The sequence below is a fragment of the Xyrauchen texanus genome, chromosome 43 (assembly GCF_025860055.1).
Source record: "Xyrauchen texanus isolate HMW12.3.18 chromosome 43, RBS_HiC_50CHRs, whole genome shotgun sequence".
Lineage (NCBI taxonomy): Eukaryota > Metazoa > Chordata > Actinopteri > Cypriniformes > Catostomidae > Xyrauchen > Xyrauchen texanus.
In genome coordinates this window covers 9,372,115-9,393,804 of record NC_068318.1, presented here as the reverse complement: position 1 = coordinate 9,393,804, position 21,690 = coordinate 9,372,115, and the positions used below count along the sequence as shown (strand labels likewise).

The 21,690-nt window shown below is 39.7% G+C and overlaps 1 protein-coding gene across 2 annotated transcripts in view; it reads left to right on the top strand.

Moving 5' to 3' along the window:
* The window catches only part of LOC127635424 (sarcosine dehydrogenase, mitochondrial-like), a 79,140-nt gene that overhangs the window by 9,511 nt on the left and 47,939 nt on the right, over window positions 1-21,690 (top strand). For both annotated transcript variants that reach the window (XM_052115467.1, XM_052115466.1), the window contains exons 7-8: window positions 45-149; window positions 12,653-12,782. In XM_052115467.1, coding sequence (XP_051971427.1) covers window positions 45-149; window positions 12,653-12,782 — 235 coding nt within the window. The remainder of the gene's footprint in view (window positions 1-44; window positions 150-12,652; window positions 12,783-21,690) is intronic.

The window sequence follows — 21,690 nt, the reverse complement described above, 5'->3', positions numbered from 1 at the left end:
AAAAATCAACCACGTTTAAAAATGTGTCTCTTTTTTTTCTCTAGAACATGCCCAACGTCAGGGACCACGATGCATCTGTCTACCTCCGTCTCCAAGGTGATGCACTCTCTGTCGGAGGCTATGAACAGAACCCAGTTTTCTGGGATGATGTAAGTTGTAATAACTGTGTTTAGCCAGTTTTATATATTTTTTTTTTTGTATTCAGTTCATGCACTTTCATGTACGTGTGCGTGCGTGTGTGTGTACGCGCGCACGTGCATAATTGAGGTCTTGCCACTTACACACTGCAAATAATTGTGAGTGACAACCACATTTAAAAGTGGTAGTGAATGCCTAAATAAATAACTGAATTTATTTCTAGAAATTGAGATGATTGTCAAGTGATAACCATAGCGATACCTCGCACGTGTCAGCAAAAAACACGAGTGGTAATTCTCACTGTTTTTATTCACCTTCATCTCCTGTTGTTAACCAACGATTACATCATCTTCTAGCGCTTCTCGTGACAGCAACAGCTCAACTGGAGTGTTGCCACCCTGTGGACACTCTAATTAGTGCAAATAATTCTGCGCATTCATAGTACGTTCAGTTTGAAAAATCGGCCGTTCTATGCTAGAGCACCCTACTGATAACGAAATTTGCGTCACGCATCCTGTATGCAGATGGCTAGCGTTTGCGTCTGACTGGAGTATTCTTTGGGCTTTACTCTAACACTATATCTAAACCTAATTTTAGAAACATCGAATGAGACTTGAGTGAGCCTTGTTTTGCTTGAAAGTTAATGTTGCCATTTCTCATCCAAAACCTCTCCACAACAGTCCCCAGTGGACTCAAATGTAACTGCGAGACTTGTTACGAAATTCAGAGGGAAAATACAGTATAACTCAGCATTATAATTCAGTCAATTGTGCAATGAGTACCCGATTACTCGTGCACATCCCTACTAGTAATCACGTTGTTAACAACTAGCTTTTCAGTTCGGATAAATGAAAATGCATTTATCCTTACCAGAATTTTTCGGGAGTTAATCACGGTTGCCACTCCCTTAAATTGCTGAACTGTGTCCGTACAGAATAGGATTATGCACTGAAACGTGAAGTGACAACCACATTTAGTGTTTAGACTTTTTCTCTTACCATTTGCATCAGCTCTTGATATGTACAGTTTTCTGCAGCGCATGACATAGTATCAGTTTCACAAGCTTCTTAATTAACTTTGTGGTCCGTGTGAATGTGTCTGTGTGTTTTTATCTAGTGCCTCTAAGTATTATCTCCTCCTCTTCAGTGAGTTGTTTAATTATTTTCAAAGCCGTATTTTGACCCTTTGAATTAAACGGCTGTTTTGCTACAGTGCCTTTTACAGTAAGTCTTTTTCATGTAAATGACCTCTGTTATGATCAAACTCTGCATATTGGTGTAGTTCACACTGTCATTCATCAGGGCAGGCCTTGTCTATGGGATTTTGTTGGGATCATCTGCCAGACGAAACGTTTGTTTGTAATTCAGTCAGATTGTTTCGAAAAAGTATAACAGCACACCACTCTTTAACAAGCTGCATGATCGGAGTTGTAATTTGAGGGGTCATTTATGTCCATAGCACAAACTGTGCAGGACAAGTTACAGTACACACTGAAGTTTAATACTTCAGTGTGTTTTTGTTTGAACAACAGTAATGATGCTTATATTAGCAAACACAACCAACTGAACACTAAACACAAAAACTGCAACACTAGGTAACGTCCCAGCACAACACCGACTCTTACACAAACAAAAACATTTATCTACTGAATCCCGTCTGGCTAAGCGGGAACATGATAGTGGTTGAGCGAAAACTAGAGTGAACATCGGCAGGGCATTTAATTCCTGGAGGGACCTTCCTTCAGTTATGGGGATCAAAACTGACCTTGAATTGGTGTTCTTCTTATTGGACAGTTAAGCTTACATAACTGCAAACCATGTGAAATATAGTGCCATAAGGATTGATCTGTGTAATTTTAGCTAACTTGATTTTGCCTGCACAGTAACTGTCATAAACAACGTTATTCTGTAATCAGCAAGATAAACTACAATAACAAATGAAATGAATGGTAGACAATGTTCAAGATAATCCAAAAAGACCCATTCATTAGTGTAACTTGGTTATACAGAAAATATATATACAATCTATTATAATAAAACAAATGCACAAAATCAAAATGACAGTTGTGATGGAATCACGTCAATACTGAATTGTGTCAACAACATATTTATAATGTACAGTCTATTTTATAAACGGCTACTTTCATCATCCACCAAATTTAACTAACAGCTATTGATAAAGCTGGCTTGCAAGCTAACTCCTACATAGACTATCGTATTGTAACAAGGTTCAATGGAAAGGAGGCGGCGAGAACCAGCTTAACAATGTAAATAATAGTTTAATGATTAACTTAAACAAAAAGACAATCACATGCTGAGCAGCTGCCCATAACTCTCACTCAAACTGCTGCCTCCAGTCGGCTTTATCCCTCTCAGGCTTGATCAGCCTGATTGGGTGCCGGGTTTGCAGAATCATGGCCTGGCCCCGCCCTCCGCCCTGCCACACGTATAAATGCAGTCAATGTATCATGCAAAGAAAAGTAATTACTTCAAACCACAGTCTCGCAGAGTCAGACCTAAAATAAATCCGCTTTTATAAGGTTACTGATATGACTGTATTATTCATTTGAATGTGAGCGTACATGATTTCATACACGTGTTTCAAAATTACTATTCTTTTAGGATTAAAACTTTTTTAATGAGGGAAAAAATACTGCGTGAACCTTTAATCAGAGGTGTATAGTAATGATGTACAAATACTTTGTTACTGTACTTCAGTACAGGTTTTTAATATTTATACTTGAGTATAAATATTTCTTTGGACTTTCACTTTACTATATTTTGAATAAAATATTTATACTTTACTCCAATATATTTGTCCAGACCTTTTTGTTATTTTTTTGACTGAACACCTAAAAAAATAAAAATAATAATAATAGCAGTATGTGCAAAAATCCATGCAGATCGGCGATAGAGATGTGATTCGTTGAAAGAATAATTTGTGTAGAATCTTTTAAATTTGATTCCTTTTGAACTGAACAAAAAGATTCTAAAAGCAGTCTGAATGATTCATTTTGCGAATCACGAATCAAAATCACAAGCGAAACGCACGTCAGATTATGTATTCCGTTGTCTGTCTCCTCTGGGGAAGACAAGAATCTGCTCATGTGATTAAAACCTTTTTTTTCCCCACTAATTAAATTGATAAGTTTAGGCTTAAACGTTATGAAAGCTGTGAAATAATAAAGTTATGTGCAATCGGTCTCCTGCCTTTCCAGGAGACCTGTTCATATAAAAGTCAATCAAATGCTTTTACGTAAAGGTATGATGTGTATGAATAATTACCAGCACTCATGAAAATGTCCAACAATATTTTATTTTTATATATTATGAAGATGTGAATGGTCTTTGCCGAAGCAAAACTAGTTTTTTGGTGGTTGCCAAAGTGTTATTTACTTAGTAGAACATTTATGCTACAGTATGTGGTAACTAGTGTTGTCTGGATGGTTGCTCTGACATGCTATGCACTTATCAAGGCGATTGACACATTGCCACTGTATGTGGTTGCCAGGTTGTTACTATGCTGTTGCTAAGATGTTTTCTATTTTTTGCGCATTGCTTTGCAGTTAACAGGTGTTCTAGGTGGTTGTCAGGTTGTTGCTATGCTGTGAAGTTGTTTGAACTGTGTTTCAGCACATTGTAATGCAGTTTCTAGGGTGTTCTGTGTGGTTGCTTATTGGCCTTGTAATCCCATAAATATTATCATTCTGATGTAACTTGAATGCGCCATTTAAAGGGATCATTTGTTTAAAAATGAAAATTCTCTCATAATTTTCTTACCCTCATTCAATCCAAGATGTGTATGTCTTAAAATATAATTTTCTTATGCAGAACACAAAAAAAAAAAGATTTTCAGAAGAATATTGCTGTTATGTTGGTCAATTCAATGTAAGTGAATGGTGGCCAGACCTTTAAAGCTCCAAAAAGTACATAAATGCAGCAAAAGAGTAATCCATAAGACTCATCAATGACTTCTGAGCGGATCAAGTTGGTTTTTGGGTGAGTATGGACCAAAATATAACTCTTTTTTCGACTATAAATTTTGACATTAGTAGTCATATTGGCGATCAGGATTTCAAATTTGATAACACTTCCAATAGCACCATCTAAGGCTCAGCACATGCATCAAGCACTACAAATTGAAATCAAGCTTGAAATCATGATCGTGCCTAGAGATTGCAATGGCAAGATATTCAGTGAAAATGAGTTACATTTTGGTTTGTTTTCACCCAAAACCAACTGAATTGCTTCAGAAGACGGATTTAACCACTGTAGTAGTATGGATAACTTTATGCACCCTTAATGTGCTTTTTGTAGCTTGAAATATCTGGCCATCATTTGCTTGCATTGAATTAATTTATAGAGCTGAAATATTCTTCTAAAATCTTTGTTTATGTTCTGCAGATGAAAGAAAGTCATACACATCTGGGATGGCATGAGGGCGAGTAAATGATAAGCACCGCCAATCAAATAAGTTGCCATAGGTTTAATGAACTGCCATTTTATGTATTAATGTAGACGGTCCATGGCCTGTTTGTATACATCGCACAGTCATCTATCTTCCAAACATAAGCTATACATGTTTCTTTAGTCTATTTTCACCTGGTAAACCGACTCATCTCATGAGGCTGTCTTCCCATTTATGCCTCTATAAATGCTCAAAGAATCGTTATAAGAAATCCAAGATGGCGGCGCGGTAGCACGCAGCGGCCACTCCGGATCCACAATGGTGCTATTTTTGTTAAAAAAGCCCGACTTTTGCAACACATGGACATCGGAGCAACCGGTATTCGTGTCTACCATCGCCAGACACTACTGAAATATAAGACTCATGCAAAAACCAAGCTGCATGATGACCTGCAGGAGGCGCTACACGTACTCGGCTTGCTGCGGAGACCAGGCCTCCAGCCCTCGGCGTCGCCTGATGCCGGTGGCCGGGGGAGAGGACGTCGGAAGCGGTGTGCGAGAAAGCGGAAGCGCGGAAAGAGGGTGGGGGTCCATGCTAGGCTAAAAACAAACCCTAGCCGGCCGACTCTCCCGTCTATCCTGCTCTCAAATGTTTGCTCCCTGGACAATAAACTGGACTATATCCGACTCCAGCAGGCTACACAGCGCGAGTTTAGAGACTGCTACGTCTTTGTTTTCACGGAGACGTGGCTCAGCGACAGAGTTCCGGATGCCGCCATTCAGCTAGACGGGCTTGCCTCATTTCGTGCCGACAGAAATACAGCTCTCTGCGGTAAGACTCGCGGTGGTGGCTTGTGTGTTTACATCAACACGGAATGGTGCAAGAACTCTATCCTAGTCTCTAGTTACTGTTCATCGCTGTTGGAGCTTGTGACTGTTAGATGCAGACCTTTTTATCTACCACGGGAATTCACCACTGTTTGCATAACCGGAGTTTACATTCCCCCCAGCGCTAACGCTAAGGAAGCGCTCTGTGAACTGTATGGGGCTATGAGCGAACTGCAGAACGCTCACCCTGACGGACTGTTTATTGTCGCCGGAGATTTCAACCATGCAAATCTCAAGACAGTGCTCCCTAAATTCCATCAGTATGTGGACTTTGCAACGAGAGGGGCTGAACGCGCTTGATCTTGTTTACACAAACATCCCAGGCGCTGACCGGGCGGAGCCCCGCCCCCACCTCGGCTACTCAGACCACATCTCTGTAGTGTTAATTCCAGCATACAGACCGCTCGTCAGACGCACAAAACCGCTTCAGAAGCAGGTGAAAACCTGGCCAGCAGGAGCCATCTCTGCTCTTCAGGACTGTTTTGAGTGTACTGACTGGCACATGTTCAGGGAGGCTGCAACATATGGCGATTCTACCAACTTGGAGGAATACACAGCATCAGTGACCAGCTACATCAGCAAGTGCATTGATGATGTCACTTTCTCCAAGACCATCACCACACGCTCCAACCAGAAGCCGTGGATGACTGCGGAGGTGCGCACGCTGCTGAGGTCCCGAGACTCCGCCTTCAGAGCAGGCGATAAGGCAGCCCTTCCAGATGCGCTGAACGACTTCTACGCTCGGTTTGAAGTGCAGAACGACGTGATGGCGAGGAAGTCCACCCCTCCTCCCAATGACCAGGTGCTCTGTCTTACCACGGCAGATGTGAGGAAAACTCTACGTAGCGTCAACCCACGGAAGGCTGCTGGACCAGACAACATTCCTGGCAGAGTGCTCAGAGGATGTGCAGACCAGCTAGCAGATGTTCTTACCGACATCTTCAACATCTCTCTGAGCAGCGCCGTTGTTCCAACATGCTTCAAGGCCACCACCATCATCCCCATGCCAAAGAAGTCTTCAGTGTCCTGCCTCAACGACTACCGTCCCGTCGCGACTTACACCCATCATCATGAAGTGCTTCGAGAGGCTCGTCATGAGGCAGATTAAGACCCAGCTGCCCCCTCACTAGACCCACTGCAGTTTGCGTGATCGTTCAAACCGTTCAACGGATCGATGCCATCACCACAACCCTCCATCTGGCCCTCACCAACCTAGACAATAAGGACTCATACGTTCGAATGCTGTTCATAGATTTCAGCTCAGCATTCAACACAATCATTCCCCAGCACCTGATTGGAAAGCTGAACCTGCTGGGCCTGGACACCTCCCTCTGCAACTGGATCCTGGACTTCCTGACTGGGAGACCTCAGTCAGTCCGGATCGGGAACAGCATCTCCACCACCACCACACTGAGCACTGGGGCCCCCAGGGCTGTGTGCTCAGTCCACTGCTGTTCACTCTGCTGACTCACGACTGTGCAGCAATGCACAGCTCGAATCACATCATCAAGTTCGCCGATGACACGACCGTGGTGGGTCTCATCAGCAAGAACAACGAGTCAGCATACAGAGAGGAGGTGCAGCGGCTGACGAACTGGTGTAGAGCCAACAACCTGTCCCTGAATGTCGACAAAACAAAAGAGATGGTTGTTGACTTTAGGAGAGCACAAGGTGAACACACTCCGCTGAACATCGACGGCTCCTCTGTGGAGATCGTCAAGAGCACCAAATTCCTTGGTGTTCACCTGGCGGAGAACCTCACCTGGTCCCTCAACACCAGCTATATCACCAAGAAAGCCCAGCAGCGTCTCTACTTTCTTTGAAGGCTGAGGAAAGCACATCTCCCAACCCCCATCCTCACTACATTCTATAGAGGGACTATTGAGAGCATCCTGAGCAGCTGCATCACTGCCTGGTTTGGGACTTGCACCGTTTCGGACCGCAAAGCCCTGCAGAGGATAGTGAGGACAGCTGAGAAGATCATTGGGGTCTCTCTTCCCTCCATCAAAGACATTTACAAAAAACACTGTATCCGCAAAGCAACCAGCATTGTGGACGACCCCACACACCCCTCACACAAACTCTTTACCCTCCTCCCGTCTGGCAAGAGGTACCGAAGCATTTGGGCCCTCACGGCCAGACTGTGTAACAGCTTCTTCCCCAAGCCATCAGACTCCTCAATACTCAGAGACTGGTTTGACACACATGTGTCCTGAGTTGCACTTTAATTACTGTCACTTTATAACTGTCTGCTACCTCAATAACTGCTATGTGCATAGAACATTATCTCATAGTATGTTATGTTTACATTTTTAGAAACTGTCATCTTTTTGCACTACTGAGTACTGGTCGGCGCTGCACTGTCTATTGTCCTGTTCATTGTCAGTAATTTGTTGTACTGTCCTGTACTTTTTTGCACATGTTTGCACGTGCACTTTATATAGGTATATATAGGTAGTTTATATAGGTATTTTATTTCGTTGTGTAGTCTCATGTGGTCCTATGTTGGTCCTTTGTTGTTTTTATGTAGCACCATGGTCCTGGAGGAACGTTGTCTCGTTTTGCTGTGTACTGTACTAACTGTATATGGTTGAAACGACAATAAAACCACTTGCACTTGACTTGACTTATACAGGTCAGGACATTCAGCAACAGCGAGTTTATTCTTCTACAGGTGAAACTCGAAAAATTAGAATATCGTGCAAAAGTTCATTAATTTCAGTAATTCAACTTAAAAGGTGAAACTAATATATTATATAGACTCATTACAAGCAAAGTAAGATATTTCAAGCCTTTATTTGATATAATTTTTATGATTATGGCTTACAGCTTATGAAAACCCCAAATTCAGAATCTCAGAAAATTAGAATATTACATGAAATCAATAAAAAAAGGATTTTAAATACAGAAATGTCGGGCCTCTGAAAAGTATAATCATGCATATGTACTCAGTACTTGGTTTGGGCCCCTTTTGCATTAATTACTGCCTCAATGCGGCGTGGCATGGATGCTATCAGCCTGTGGCACTGCTGAGGTGTTATGGAAGACCAAGATGCTTCAATAGCGGCCTTCAGCTCTTCTGCATTGTTTGGTCTCATGTCTCTCATCTTTCTCTTGGCAATGCCCCATAGATTCTCTATGGGGTTCAGGTCAAGCGAGTTTGCTGGCCAATCAAGCACAGTAATACCATGGTCATTGAACCAGGTTTTGGTACTTTTGGCAGTGTGGGCAGGTGCCAAGTCCTGCTGGAAAATGAAGTCAGCATCTCCATAAAGCTTGTCTGCTGAAGGAAGCATGAAGTGCTCTAAAATGTCCCGGTAGGCGGCTGCGTTGACTCTGGACTTAATAAAGCACAGTGAACCAACACCAGCCGATGACATGGCTCCCCAAACCAACACAGACTGTGGAAACTTCACACTGGACTTCAAGCATCTTGGATTGTGTGCCTCTCCATTCTTCCTCCAGACTCTGGGACCTTGGTTTCCAAATGAGATGCAAAATTTGCTCTCATCAGAAAAGAGGACTTTGGACCACTGAGCAACAGACCAGTTCTTTTTTTCTTTAGCCCAGGTAAGGCGTTTGACATTTGAAGCCCATGTCCAGGACCCGTCTGTGTGTGGTGGCTCTTGATGCAGTAACTCCAGCCTCAGTCCACTCCTTGTGAAGCTCCCCCACACATTTGAATGGCGTTTTCCTGACAATCCTCTCCAGGCTACGGTCATCCCTGCTGCTTGTGCACCTTTTTCTTCCACACTTTTCCCTTCCACTTAACTTTCTATTAATGTGCTTTGATACAGCACTTTGAGAACATCCAACTTCTTTTGCAATTACCTTTTGAGGCTTTCCCTCCTTGTGGAGGGTGTCAATGATGGTTTTCTGCACAACTGTCAGGTCAGCAGTCTTCCCCATGATTGTGAATTCAACTGAACCAGACTGAGAGACCATTTAAAGGCTCAGGAACCCTTTGCAGGTGTTTAGCTGATTAGAGTGTGACACTTTGAGCCTACAATACTGAACCTTTTCACAATATTCTAATTTTCTGAGATTCTGAATTTGGGGTTTTCATAAGCTGTAAGCCATAATCATCAAAATTATATCAAATAAAGGCTTGAAATATCTTACTTTGCTTGTAATGAGTCTATATAATATATTAGTTTCACCTTTTAAGTTGAATTACTGAAATTAATGAACTTTTGCCCGATATTCTAATTTTTCGAGTGTCACCTGTATGTATTGTTCTTGACTACACAAAAGCTATATGTCGTTTGATTGGTTGTCAATAAATTCAGCTCTGATTGGTCAATGACAAGCGGCAGCCGTGCTGAGCTAATATATTTGTATCTTTTGCGGTGTGTGCTACAAGCATTCGTGCACAACAATGCGGCCTGATTCTTGTGTACTATTTTGGAAAGCAGTACGCTTCGACTGCCGCCTCTGTTTTGCCGCTTGCCACCTCTCTCATTGAAAATGACCGCGTCTTGTGTAACACCGCCTTAAGTCTAGCACTGGCCTACAGTTACAGCAATCAATTTTTGCAGCTGAGTCCTGCAGTCTGTCCAGGTTACATTTAAGGGCTGTTTTCACATGATGAGTTCTTGCGTCTCTCTGCGCTTTTGTTGGTCTATGTACAAACATGTCAGATGGACGCTGTGGTTGTGTTTCACTGGTTTTCATCATCCCATGCCATAAATGCTGGGTGTCAAGTTAAATGTAGTTTGAAACTTTGAAAAATGCATCTCGAGACACCATGCATTCTGTTAAGCACCCTGCAGCTGTCTTTGATCAGCTGTCGATTTGTTGCCTGTACAGCTGGAGCTGCGCTTACTGCCCCCTGATGGCTGCGAGTCGGAAAAACATAAAGGCTTTACATCAAGCTTGAATCAAGTACGAATTTTTCTGTTGACAGGAATTTGTTTTATTACAGAATCAGGGGGCGTGATTAATTCTATTTTATTTAATTAATCACACTGGATTAACGGGTTAAATCAACAGCTTTGCTATATATATTTATGATGCATCTGAGTGGGAGAATATTATCTATCTGCAGTGAGGATGTGTGTGGGTGTTTGTGTTGAAATCGACTCCATCTTTTTTTTTGCCACCCCTGCATTTTGTGTACCTGAAAGAAGATCAGGTTTAGACCAGATGTGAGTTTTTACCCTTTGTCCCTCTTCAATATGACCACATTTACATCAAAACTTCTTCACAATTATCTTCCACCTGCAGAACTGTGTGTGGTATCCTGCACGCTCTCAAGCGTTAAACACACTTTCTCTCATTAAATTCCACCCACTGTCAACTGAGACTTATACTACACAAAAGAAATAGTCTTGCTGTGAAATGGAGATTCAATAAGGAAGAAAAGTGTGAACATTTGAGAAATGTGTTTTTAGAAATAGCTGGTCTGAACTCTTAATGAGACAGTGTGAAGGCTGTGGTCTTCTCAGTACATGCAGCCTCTACAGTTTTTATTTTTAAACTGCAGTCTAATCCACACTGGCCATATTCTTTCAGTTTTTGTGTTCAGCTGTCAGGTTGCTCACACCATCTGCTCCTTACCATCCCATGCTTTGGAGTTCATTGACAGTCCCCTGTGGTGGCGAGTGAAACGGTGACAATCAGAGAACACATAAAAATGATAAATCAATGAAAAGTGACCATGGAATAAGAAGACTGTATGCCAAGGAAGCAACATTTTGGCTGTACTTGGAGAGTGGAAAATACAGAGGAACTTTAAAGGAATAGTTCACCCAAAATTGTATTTACTTACCCTATGTAATACTTACATATTACTTTCTTCTTAGGAATGCAAAAGAAGAAATTCTGAAGATTCTGACCCTTTTTTTTTTTTTTTTTTTTAAAGCTTCAAAAAGTTAGAAAAATTACGATAAAAAATATGCTGAAATTTTTTGTTTTCAACTGAGAATCTTCCCCTCTGTCTTAGCTCTCAAATCACATTCAGGCATGTTATACTTTATTCGCTTATGAAATGCTTGAGCCATTGTTTGCATCTTATCATATTAGTTTTTCAAAATAATAATAACTTTGTGTTTGTTTTTGAGTTCCCACAGTATGCAATAGACTGGCTTGTCTTGTCTTAAAGTCAATATTAGGTCAGAAATGGCAAAAAAAGTAACTCAAGTCAATCATTGTTTTGAGGAATGAAGGCTATACAATGCTTGAAGTTGCCAAAAAAACTGAAGATTTCATATAAAGGCGTACACTACAGTCTTCCCAGACAAAGGACAACTGTCTCTAACAAGGACAGAAAGAGATGTGGAAGTCCAGATGTACAACTAAACAAGAGGATAAGTACATCAGAGTCTCTAGTTTCAGAAATAGATGCCTCACATGTCCTCAGCTGACAGCTTCATTGAATTCTACCTGCTCAACACCAGTTTCATGTACAACAGTAAAGAGAAGATCAGGGGTGCAGGCCTTATGGGAAGAATTGCTAAGATAAAGCCACTTTTGTAACAGAAAATCAAAAAGAAAAGGTTAGAGTGGTCAAAGAAACACAGACATTAGTCAACAGATCATTGGAAAAGAGTGTTATGGATCTTAACCCCATTGAGCTTTTGTGGGATCAGCTAGACTGTAAGGTGTGTGAGAAGTGCCCGACAAGACAGACACATCTATGGCAAGTGCTACAGGAAGTGTGGGGTGAAATGTCACCTGAGTATCTGGACAAAATGACAGCTAGAATGCCAAAGATCTGCAAAGTTCAAAATTGCTGCACGTGGAGTATTTTTTGATGAGAAATCTTTGAAGTAGTTTAAACGTTATTAATGTCTTGACTATACATTGTGAACAGTTGAATGCCACTTTAGTGAATAAAAGTCCCAATTTCGTTACATAAGAGCAAAATCTGTACATTATTCCAAACTTTTGGCCGCCAGTGTATATATTTAAGCAATATCACACGAGCAAGAGTGCAATATGGCCCTACATCAGGGCCTGCGGCCAGTGCTGATTTAGAGCCATATAGCACGATGTGGGTGGGGACTCCAGTATTTATGCTGTCAGTCATATTGATTCTGATTTGTTGTTTCTGTAGTATCTGAAGCACGAGCTGTAAAGGCACAGCCCTCTTCCCTTAGTCTCCCCAGGGCCCTGGTCTAGCTTGTGAAGATTAATTAGGTCACGTGATCTAGAGCACTACACAGGTTAACCAACGTCAACATACATCAACAAAACTCTCATTTTGATCTGACCTTTAGGTGTCTGATAAGTTTGCCTTCAGCTTGTTTGATCTGGACTGGGACGTCTTCATGCAACACATCGAGGGCGCTGTGAACAGAGTACCTGCTCTGGAACATACTGGAATCAAATCTACTGTATGTGGACCAGGTACTGACAGACACACACACACACACACACACACACACACACACACACACACACACACAGACAAATATATAAAAAACATTTTTATTGCCAGGTATGCTTACACATACAAGAAATTTGTCTTGGTGACAGGAGCTTCCGGTGCACAACAATACAATGCAGCAACAAGACCGATATAAAAATTAAAAATATATAAAAAAAAAATGTAATAGAAAATAAAGTGTATATATAGAATACACAATAAGACTATGTATATGTGTGTGTGTGTGTGTGTGTGTGTGTGTGTGTATATTAGGGCTGTGAATCGATGAAACTTTTTAATCGAATTAATTACATGGTGTCCCGATTAATTCATCGTGATTAATTGCATTTACAAATATTTGCTGAGAAAGCCCCTCCTATAACAATAACTCAATACATAATGATGAAGTAATGATACACAGTTATCTTTAAACATTTAAAAATTATATATATATATATATATATATATATATATATATATATATATATATATATATATATATATATATATATATATAATAAAATAAATATAATAAAATAAATATTCAGATAAAATGCATTACATTCCTGTAGCAGAAGAGTTAATCATTGATAAGACAATACAAAAAGTGGCTTTAGAATACAATATATTGTTTACTATCATATTATTGATCATAAGTCAATCATTGGCACACAGTTCACAGCAATCCATTTCACAAGTGAATTTATCAATCAGTTGGAGATTTATTATGGTGGCTTGTTTAAGGTCCCGTCAATTTACACCTGCATCAGACATGCTTGTGTGGCGTCTCGGGTGTGTTGCGTCATAAACATAAAATGTTTAGGTCACTGTGTCAAGTTAAAAATAGTTTAATACTTAGAACACATCTTGAGATCCCTTAGTTTGAATTTGCGCTCAAAGTGTTTTGAATGCAACAATGTAACGTATGTTTGTGGTGTTCTGCTGCTGAAGTGTTTTCTTCACTATATAAACTTTGCTTTGCTCACACAGCTGAAATTTCACTTACTGCCCTCTCGAGTAAACAGGTGGTACTACAAGCTTGCATTTCTCAGGAAGGAATCTTCCTTATTACGGTCAGGGGGCGAATAATTTTGTAATGTTTTTTTATGCTTTATTTTTTATCAAATTAATTGCACTAAATGAACGTGTTAAATCGACAGCCCTAATATATATATATAATGCAAGGGAATGTAATGACAGAAGAGGTAGGATAGCCTCAGGATAAAAGCCGTTCCTTTGCCTGATGCATAGGCCAGAAGGCAACAGTTCAAAAAGGTAGTGATCAGGGTGAGTGTTGTCCAGAGTGATTTTTCCAACCTTTTTTTCCTCACTCTGGAAGTGTGCAGTTCTTGAAGGGAGGGCAGGGGGCAACCAATAATCATCTCCGCAGTCCGAACTGTCCTTTGTAGTCTTGTGATATTTCTACTAAAGAAGAAATTCAGTATGTTTCTGTTTTCCAATGTGCAGTACCATTTGCAAACACAAATAAAAAAAAAGTCAAAATGAAATCAATATTTTCATGTGGACATTGACAAACATCCACTTCCAAACACACTTATAAATGCCTGTTAGAAATCCTCATCAGCACACTGTACAGAATTTTTGTGTAAGTTTCAATCTCACTGCCACCTAACCCGATGCCCTGGCAGCCAATCTCACCATGTGATTGACTCAGTTTGACATACAAGGCTACCAATCAAATGACACTGCACTTTGATTGGCTGATCTGTCTCTGCTCCGGCTCTCCCTAGAGATTCAGTCAACCTTTACTGGCTGTAATAAAAGATGACAGCTGTGAAATGCAGCTAACACACTGTAGTGGCTGTCAGCCTCTCGCAGACAGGTTTCGGGTCAGTGGATGAGCACTCCACAATCATTTTAAGAGAGTGCTATCGAAGTCTCTATTTACCCACTATTAAACATTAGATGTTTAGCATATGTATAATTCAACAAGATTATGATCTGGTCTTCAATCATTTGGCTTTTTATCAAACCATTTATCAATGGTGTGAGCTCGGAGTGACCTTATGGCTTAACTGCATTCATTTTAGTTCAAGCTGATGTGTTGTCGTTTTTTAGATGTTAAAATTAGTTGTTGTATCCAAGCTAAATATATATATATATATTAGTAAGCCATCACATAAAAGTGTTTCACTGGCTCTGTGATGCTTTGAGAAAGTTTGAGTGTCCAGCCTGACTCCGCAACATTGACTCGACCAATTGTGTGAGTCTGTGGTGGGACCATCTGTTTGTACAACCAATTAAATAAGTGGGGAGTTTTCTGGAATCTGATGGTTCATATTGTATTAAAGGAATAGATGCCATCCCAGATGTGTCTGACTATCTTTCTTCAGCAGAACACAAAGATTTTTAGAAGAAGATAGAGCTCTATCAGGTCCTTAAAACGAAAGTAAAAGGGTGCCAGCACTTTGACAGTCCAGAAGTCTCATTTAGGCAGCATAAAAGTAATCCACACGACTCCAGTCGATCATTGAATCTCTTCTGAAGGGCATCGATACGTTTGTGTAAAAAATGGATAATAAAAACATTATTAACTATTAAAAAGTCCTTCATAAAAATATGTGCAAAAGTGAATATAAGTTAAAAAACATGTAGCTACAGCAATGTGGGGAAAAAATTATATATACAATAAAATTACATTTTAAATAGGGCCTGCAAGCACAACACCTTAAAATATATATAATAATAAAAAAAATATATATATATATATATATATATATATATATATATATATATATATATATATATATATAAATAAACATACGTTTTACAGAACAGATTTTGCAGATACGTTAGTTTAGTTATTTTTCAGATGAATTGCTCATAACATACTGTGTGATTTTTGTATCTGTCTGAATTTCAAAGGAACAGTTGCTGAAGTTTCTTAAAATGATTATGAAATGTTTATGAACTACACTTTTTTGTGTGACCTTCCAGTTAAGTCAGGTCCCTAGACGGCCACCGATATCGCCTATAGCATGGGCCGGCCCTGCTAGAATGGTCAGTAGAAGTGGTCTCTAAACACATCAGTGAGTGAAATCAAAATGTATTATGAATCTAAAATCCCCACCACTATTTGGAAAGCCATAAACACAGATAAGTGGAGTGATAAAAGTAGAGGTAGACAGATACAGTATATCGGTTTTATGCTAAATCTTTGTCGATTAGTAATTATATATATATATATATATATATATATATATATATATATATATATATATATATATATATATATATATATATATATATATATATATATACACACTCACCTAAAGGATTATTAGGAACACCATACTAATACAGTGTTTGCCCCCCTTTCGCCTTCAGAACTGCCTTAATTCTACATGGCATTGATTCAACAAGGTGCTGAAAGCATACTTTAGAAATGTTGGCCCATATTGATAGGATAGCATCTTGCAGTTGATGGAGATTTGTGGGATGCACATCCAGGGCAAGAAGCTCCCGTTCCACCACATCCCAAAGATGCTCTATTGGGTTGAGATCTGGTGACTGTGGGGGCCATTTTAGTACAGTGAACTCATTGTCATGTTCAAGAAACCAATTTGAAATGATTCAAGCTTTGTGACATGGTGCATTATCCTGCTGGAAGTAGCCATCAGAGGATGGGTACATGGTGGCCATAAAGGGATGGACATGGTCAGAAACAATGCTCAGGTAGGCCGTGGCATTTAAGCGATGCCCAATTGGCACTAAGGGGCCTAAAGTGTGCCAAGAAAACATCCCCACACCATTACACCACCACCAGCAGCCTGCACAGTGGTAACAAGGCATGATGGATCCATGTTCTCATTCTGTTTATGCCAAATTCTGACTCTACCCTCTGAATGTCTCAACAGAAATCGAGACTCATCAGACCAGGCAACATTTTTCCAGTCTTCAACTGTCCAATTTTGGTGAGCTCTTGCAAATTGTAGCCTCTTTTTCCTATTTGTAGTGGAGATGAGTGGTACCCGGTGGGGTCTTCTGCTGTTGCAGCCCATCCGCCTCAAGGTTGTGCGTGTTGTGGCTTCACAAATGCTTTGCTGCATACCTCGGTTGTAACGAGTGGTTATTTCGGGCAAAGTTGCTCTTCTATCAGCTTGAATCAGTTGGCCCATTCTCCTCTGACCTCTAGCATCAACAAGGCATTTTCGCCCACAGGACTGCCGCATACTGGATGTTTTTCCCTTTTCACACCATTCTTTGTAAACCCTAGAAATGGTTGTGCGTGAAAATCCCAGTAACTGAGCAGATTGTGAAATACTCAGACCGGCCCGTCTGGCACCAACAACCATGCCACGCTCAAAATTGCTTAAATCACCTTTCTTTCCCATTGTGACATTCAGTTTGGAGTTCAGGAGATTGTCTTGACCAGGACCACACCCCTAAATGTATTGAAGCAACTGCCATGTGATTGGTTGATTAGATAATTGCATAAATGAGAAATTGAACAGGTGTTCCTAATAATCCTTTAGGTGTGTGTGTGTGTGTATGTGTATATATTTATATATATATATATATATATATATTATCAGTGTTACTCTGTTGACGGTGATGGATGATTCTACAATTAAAGGATTAGTTCACCCAAAAATGAAAATTCTCTCTTCATTTTCTCACCTTCATGATATCCCAGGTGTGTATGAATTTCTTTCTTCACCAGAACAAATTTGAAGAACATTTGAAAAAATATCTCAGCTCAGTGGTTCATTAAAAGGCAAGTGAAATGTGATCAGACATTTGAAGTTTCAAAAGAATAGACAGTCAGCATAAATGTCATTTATATGACCCAGCTGTTTCTTCTAAAGCAACACAATCATTTTGGTGTGAAAAAGATCAATATTTAAGTACTTTTTAACTCTAACTTTTTAATTCATCGCTTCCGGTCAGCAGCGGTATGCGCATGTGACACAATCGCATTGGCATGTTCAAGCGAGAACTGACGCACATGCGACACACATCAGCGCTGTTTACAAGCGAGTAGGAGGAACGCTGTACAGAAGCTTTGTTGGTTTTCGTTTAGATCTGTATTTGGATCACATTTGTATCAGTGTTTGTTTACTCACATTGGTGTGTTTGTGTGCTTATCCTGGATGTCTCAATCGAGAGGAGTACATGACATTATGTTCGTAACATGGCAACGCGAATGTGTCAAACGAGAGATTGCGTGATCTTGACACTCTCGTGAAGCTTACCGGAATCTATTTGTTATACAGAGTTCTCACGGATACTTAAAAAGTCTTAAAATGCCTTAAATTCAGTTTTCCAAAATTTAAGGTCATAAAAAGCCTTAATTATCATTTAAAGAGGTCTTCAATTTGGGGTGCAGAAAGACAGGAATCGTGACCTTAATGTGATTATCAAACTTCAAAAGAATACGATCTAATTTAAAAAATGCATGTGCTCGGGTGCACATTTTATTTCCCTTATCTGTTTGAATGAGCAGCTGGAAGCAGTGAAGCGCATACATTTCAAAATAAGAGTCCCCAGTATATTTCAGCCTTAAAAGTTCCCTGCTATGAATCAGATCTTTCCCCCTGGTTATTGGTATTTTGGCTGCACCAAAACTGCATCTGGAATTTAATTCAATATGGACTCTTTTATCCTCTGTCTGGTCCTTCCTATGACAGGAAGGGAAGACTAAGAACATTAAATAAAGTCTAACAATTTTAAAAAGTATTGGCAGAATAATTGCATTTCTTTCATCACATTATCCTATCAGCAACCATCCAATATCGATATCTGTCGACCTCTAATTTATATTTTATTTTTATAATGGTACATAAACCAATTTTAATGTGATATATATGTGGAAACCATGCCGTTGAATGTGCGACCCTGCCTGTTTAAGTAAGGCAGTCTGTGATGCATAATGTATTTTGAGATTGTGTGGGTTTTTTATTTGTATGGAGATACGGAATTAATTTTATTTGTTCAGGTATTGAGAGAGGTCTTAAAAAGTCTTAAATTTGATTAGAAAAAACTGCAGCAACCCTATTACAGTATATTTAAAAAAGTACTTAAATATAGATATTTTTAACACAAAAAGCTACCGTGTCACTTTAGAAGACATTCATTTATCCATTAAGTTGAATGGATGACAATTGTGCTAACTGGCTGTGATTTTTGGAGCTTCAGAAGTCTGATCTACATCCACTTTCTACATCCACAGATATCTTTCTTCAAATGTGTTTTGGTGAACAAAGTCATACACACTTGGGATATAATGAGGGTTATTAAATGAAAGAGAATTTTCGTTTTTGGGTGAATATGCCTTTAAAACAGCTAGATTCTACAGTGTTAAAGCGGCCTCTAGAGGTGAAATAAAAACATGAGGATTTGCTGCATCATTTATTAATCCATATTTTTATTCTCATTTCAATGCATGTTTCATTATTTTGATTAGATAACCAAGTGTTTCAAATTTAAGAGAGGACATGCAAAGACAAATGGGACCATGGAAACATCCCCATCAGCATAATGTACATCATGTCTCAAGCTGCCTCATTAAACCTCATCTGGTAAAATGTATGTTTATACCAAACCCTTCATCTGTTGAATATATAGGCTATAAAAGCTATAATTGGTAAATAATGAAATACTGTATAGAGCATTGTAACGAGTCAGGTCTCTGTCATTGCAAAATAAGAGTCTCCAGCGTGTTTCGGGTGTTATGCACCAAATCTTTATTATTATTTTAGGTTATTATTTTCTGTGGCTGTACCCATCATAGTAAGTAAAGACTAAGAATTTTTTTTAACATTCTTTAAATCCATTTGAAAAAGTATTGTACGATTAATCGGTTACCCGGCCTTTTAGTTATCGTATCGCAAAATCCTCTGAATACAAATAGGGAAGTGTGCCTGTGCTGTTAGACGTGTGTGTGTGTGTGTGTGTGTGTGTGTGTGTGTATATATATATATATATATATATATATATATATACTACAAAATTGATTTTTGGATACAGGATATATAGATCATCACAGGCACACTTCCCTATGCATTTATTGAACTCTATTGAATTCAACATTCTCCGATAAAAATATTTTCTTCAGCAGTATAGATCCTAAAGTAAATGTACATTGTTTTAAAAGAGTTTTAGGAAAGATATATTGACAGAGATATTTTTTAAAACAATCCAAAAAAGACTAATGAAAAATGTATTTTGTTCCAGTGTATAATGGGTTAAGACTATACTCTCAACTTTATGTTCATTCGATCCATCTTTAACTCGCAAAAAACAAACTTTCTCTTCTAAATAGAGCTCTGTATCACCGATTTTCTTAATGATAAGATGATGTGACGCATATATAATGATTCACTACGTCGCGAGCCATCACGTTATAATCTAGCTGCAGCAAACACCCGCGAGTGATGATTTAATCTCTTCCCCGGTCATTTCACGAAACTCATAGACACCGCACTGACTGCACAGAGAAATGCCAAAATAAATACATTTAGATTAATCACACAGCCCTAATCCTGTATTTGGGATATAGTGAATGTATTTGTCACACACAGAATCAGCACAGAGCAGCTCAAGTGTGTGTGTTCATGTAGATCATGTTTGCATGTTTCTGGGTCCCTCACTCTTGCTCTAAAGGCTTTGATTTGCCGTTGGTGTTCTGAGGCATCATGTTGAAGCTCTGTTTAAGGTGACCCACAGTAAGCCTGATCTGCTGAGGATGACAGTCAGTGTGATGTGGTCATTTCTCTGAGGGGATAGAGCTGTCTGTTTGTATGTGATGATGTATGAAGTAGGCAAATGGAGGAGAGGAAGATGGATAAATAAAATATAACTGCAGCTTCACCCATTACTTGCTCTCTTTCACTGTCTCTCTTTCTCTCAAAGAGCAAAGATGATCTAGTAAAACACTCTTCTCTTGTGGAGTTATGAAAAAGATGTGTCCATTGTCTTCATTTCTCTTTAATGTTTCTATATTCTCTTTTGAAAGAGATGTCATTTTTGCACCATTAGCGTCACCAAGCAGAATTGCATATGTAACCAGTTTTCAGGCTCCAGAAACTCCCCCCATCTTCCATAGGTTGTACAAACAGATAGTCCTGCCCCATACACACGCGTTTGGTTGAGTTAATGTTGCTGTGTCAGGCTGGACAGGCCATTTAAACAAAGAGAGAATTGATTTGACACCACCTCAGAATTAGTGTTTAAACTTTTAGGTAAAATCAGACTAAAATTGCCTTACATATGGTTGCATATTAAGCTTTGATACAAAGAATTTTAACATCGGAAAAAATTGCGGGCAAAAGATGACGTTGTGACGTCTTCTGGCGGCCTGTCTTCCCTGGAGCCGTCCTTGACCGTCGGCCGCTATGTGTGCTTCTATCCTCTGGCGTTGCATCTTATGCATGCCGGGGGTGCGGGTCTGGTACACATCTAACTTAACCGGACCCTCTTGGATCTGTGAGGATGCCAATGTGTGCACAAAAGGAGATAGAAGCCAGCTTCCCAAGAATAGGCGCACTCTGTGTTTTGATGGTAGCGTCGATGAGGTGCCTTTCAATTCAGGTGTGACTCATCAACACTGCCCCAACAAGGCTTATTAATTATCTGATTCTTCTCTTCTCCTGCCCAACTCCTGTCGTGGGCCTGGCTGAAGGAAGGACAGCCCTAAAAGGCGTGGAGACGATGATGAGAGGGAGGGGCGGGTCATTCCGCCACACATATTTACTTCACCACACAATAATTTTTTTTCAGTGTAAGCATTGCTTGATGTCAGATTAAAACATGAAAGAAGGGTATTTTTGCCACTGTGTATGAGTGGCTGAGATATAGCTGTGTGAGTGATATGGTTACCATGGAAGCAACCCCACATGACGAGCTCATGTACACATTTGAGAAACC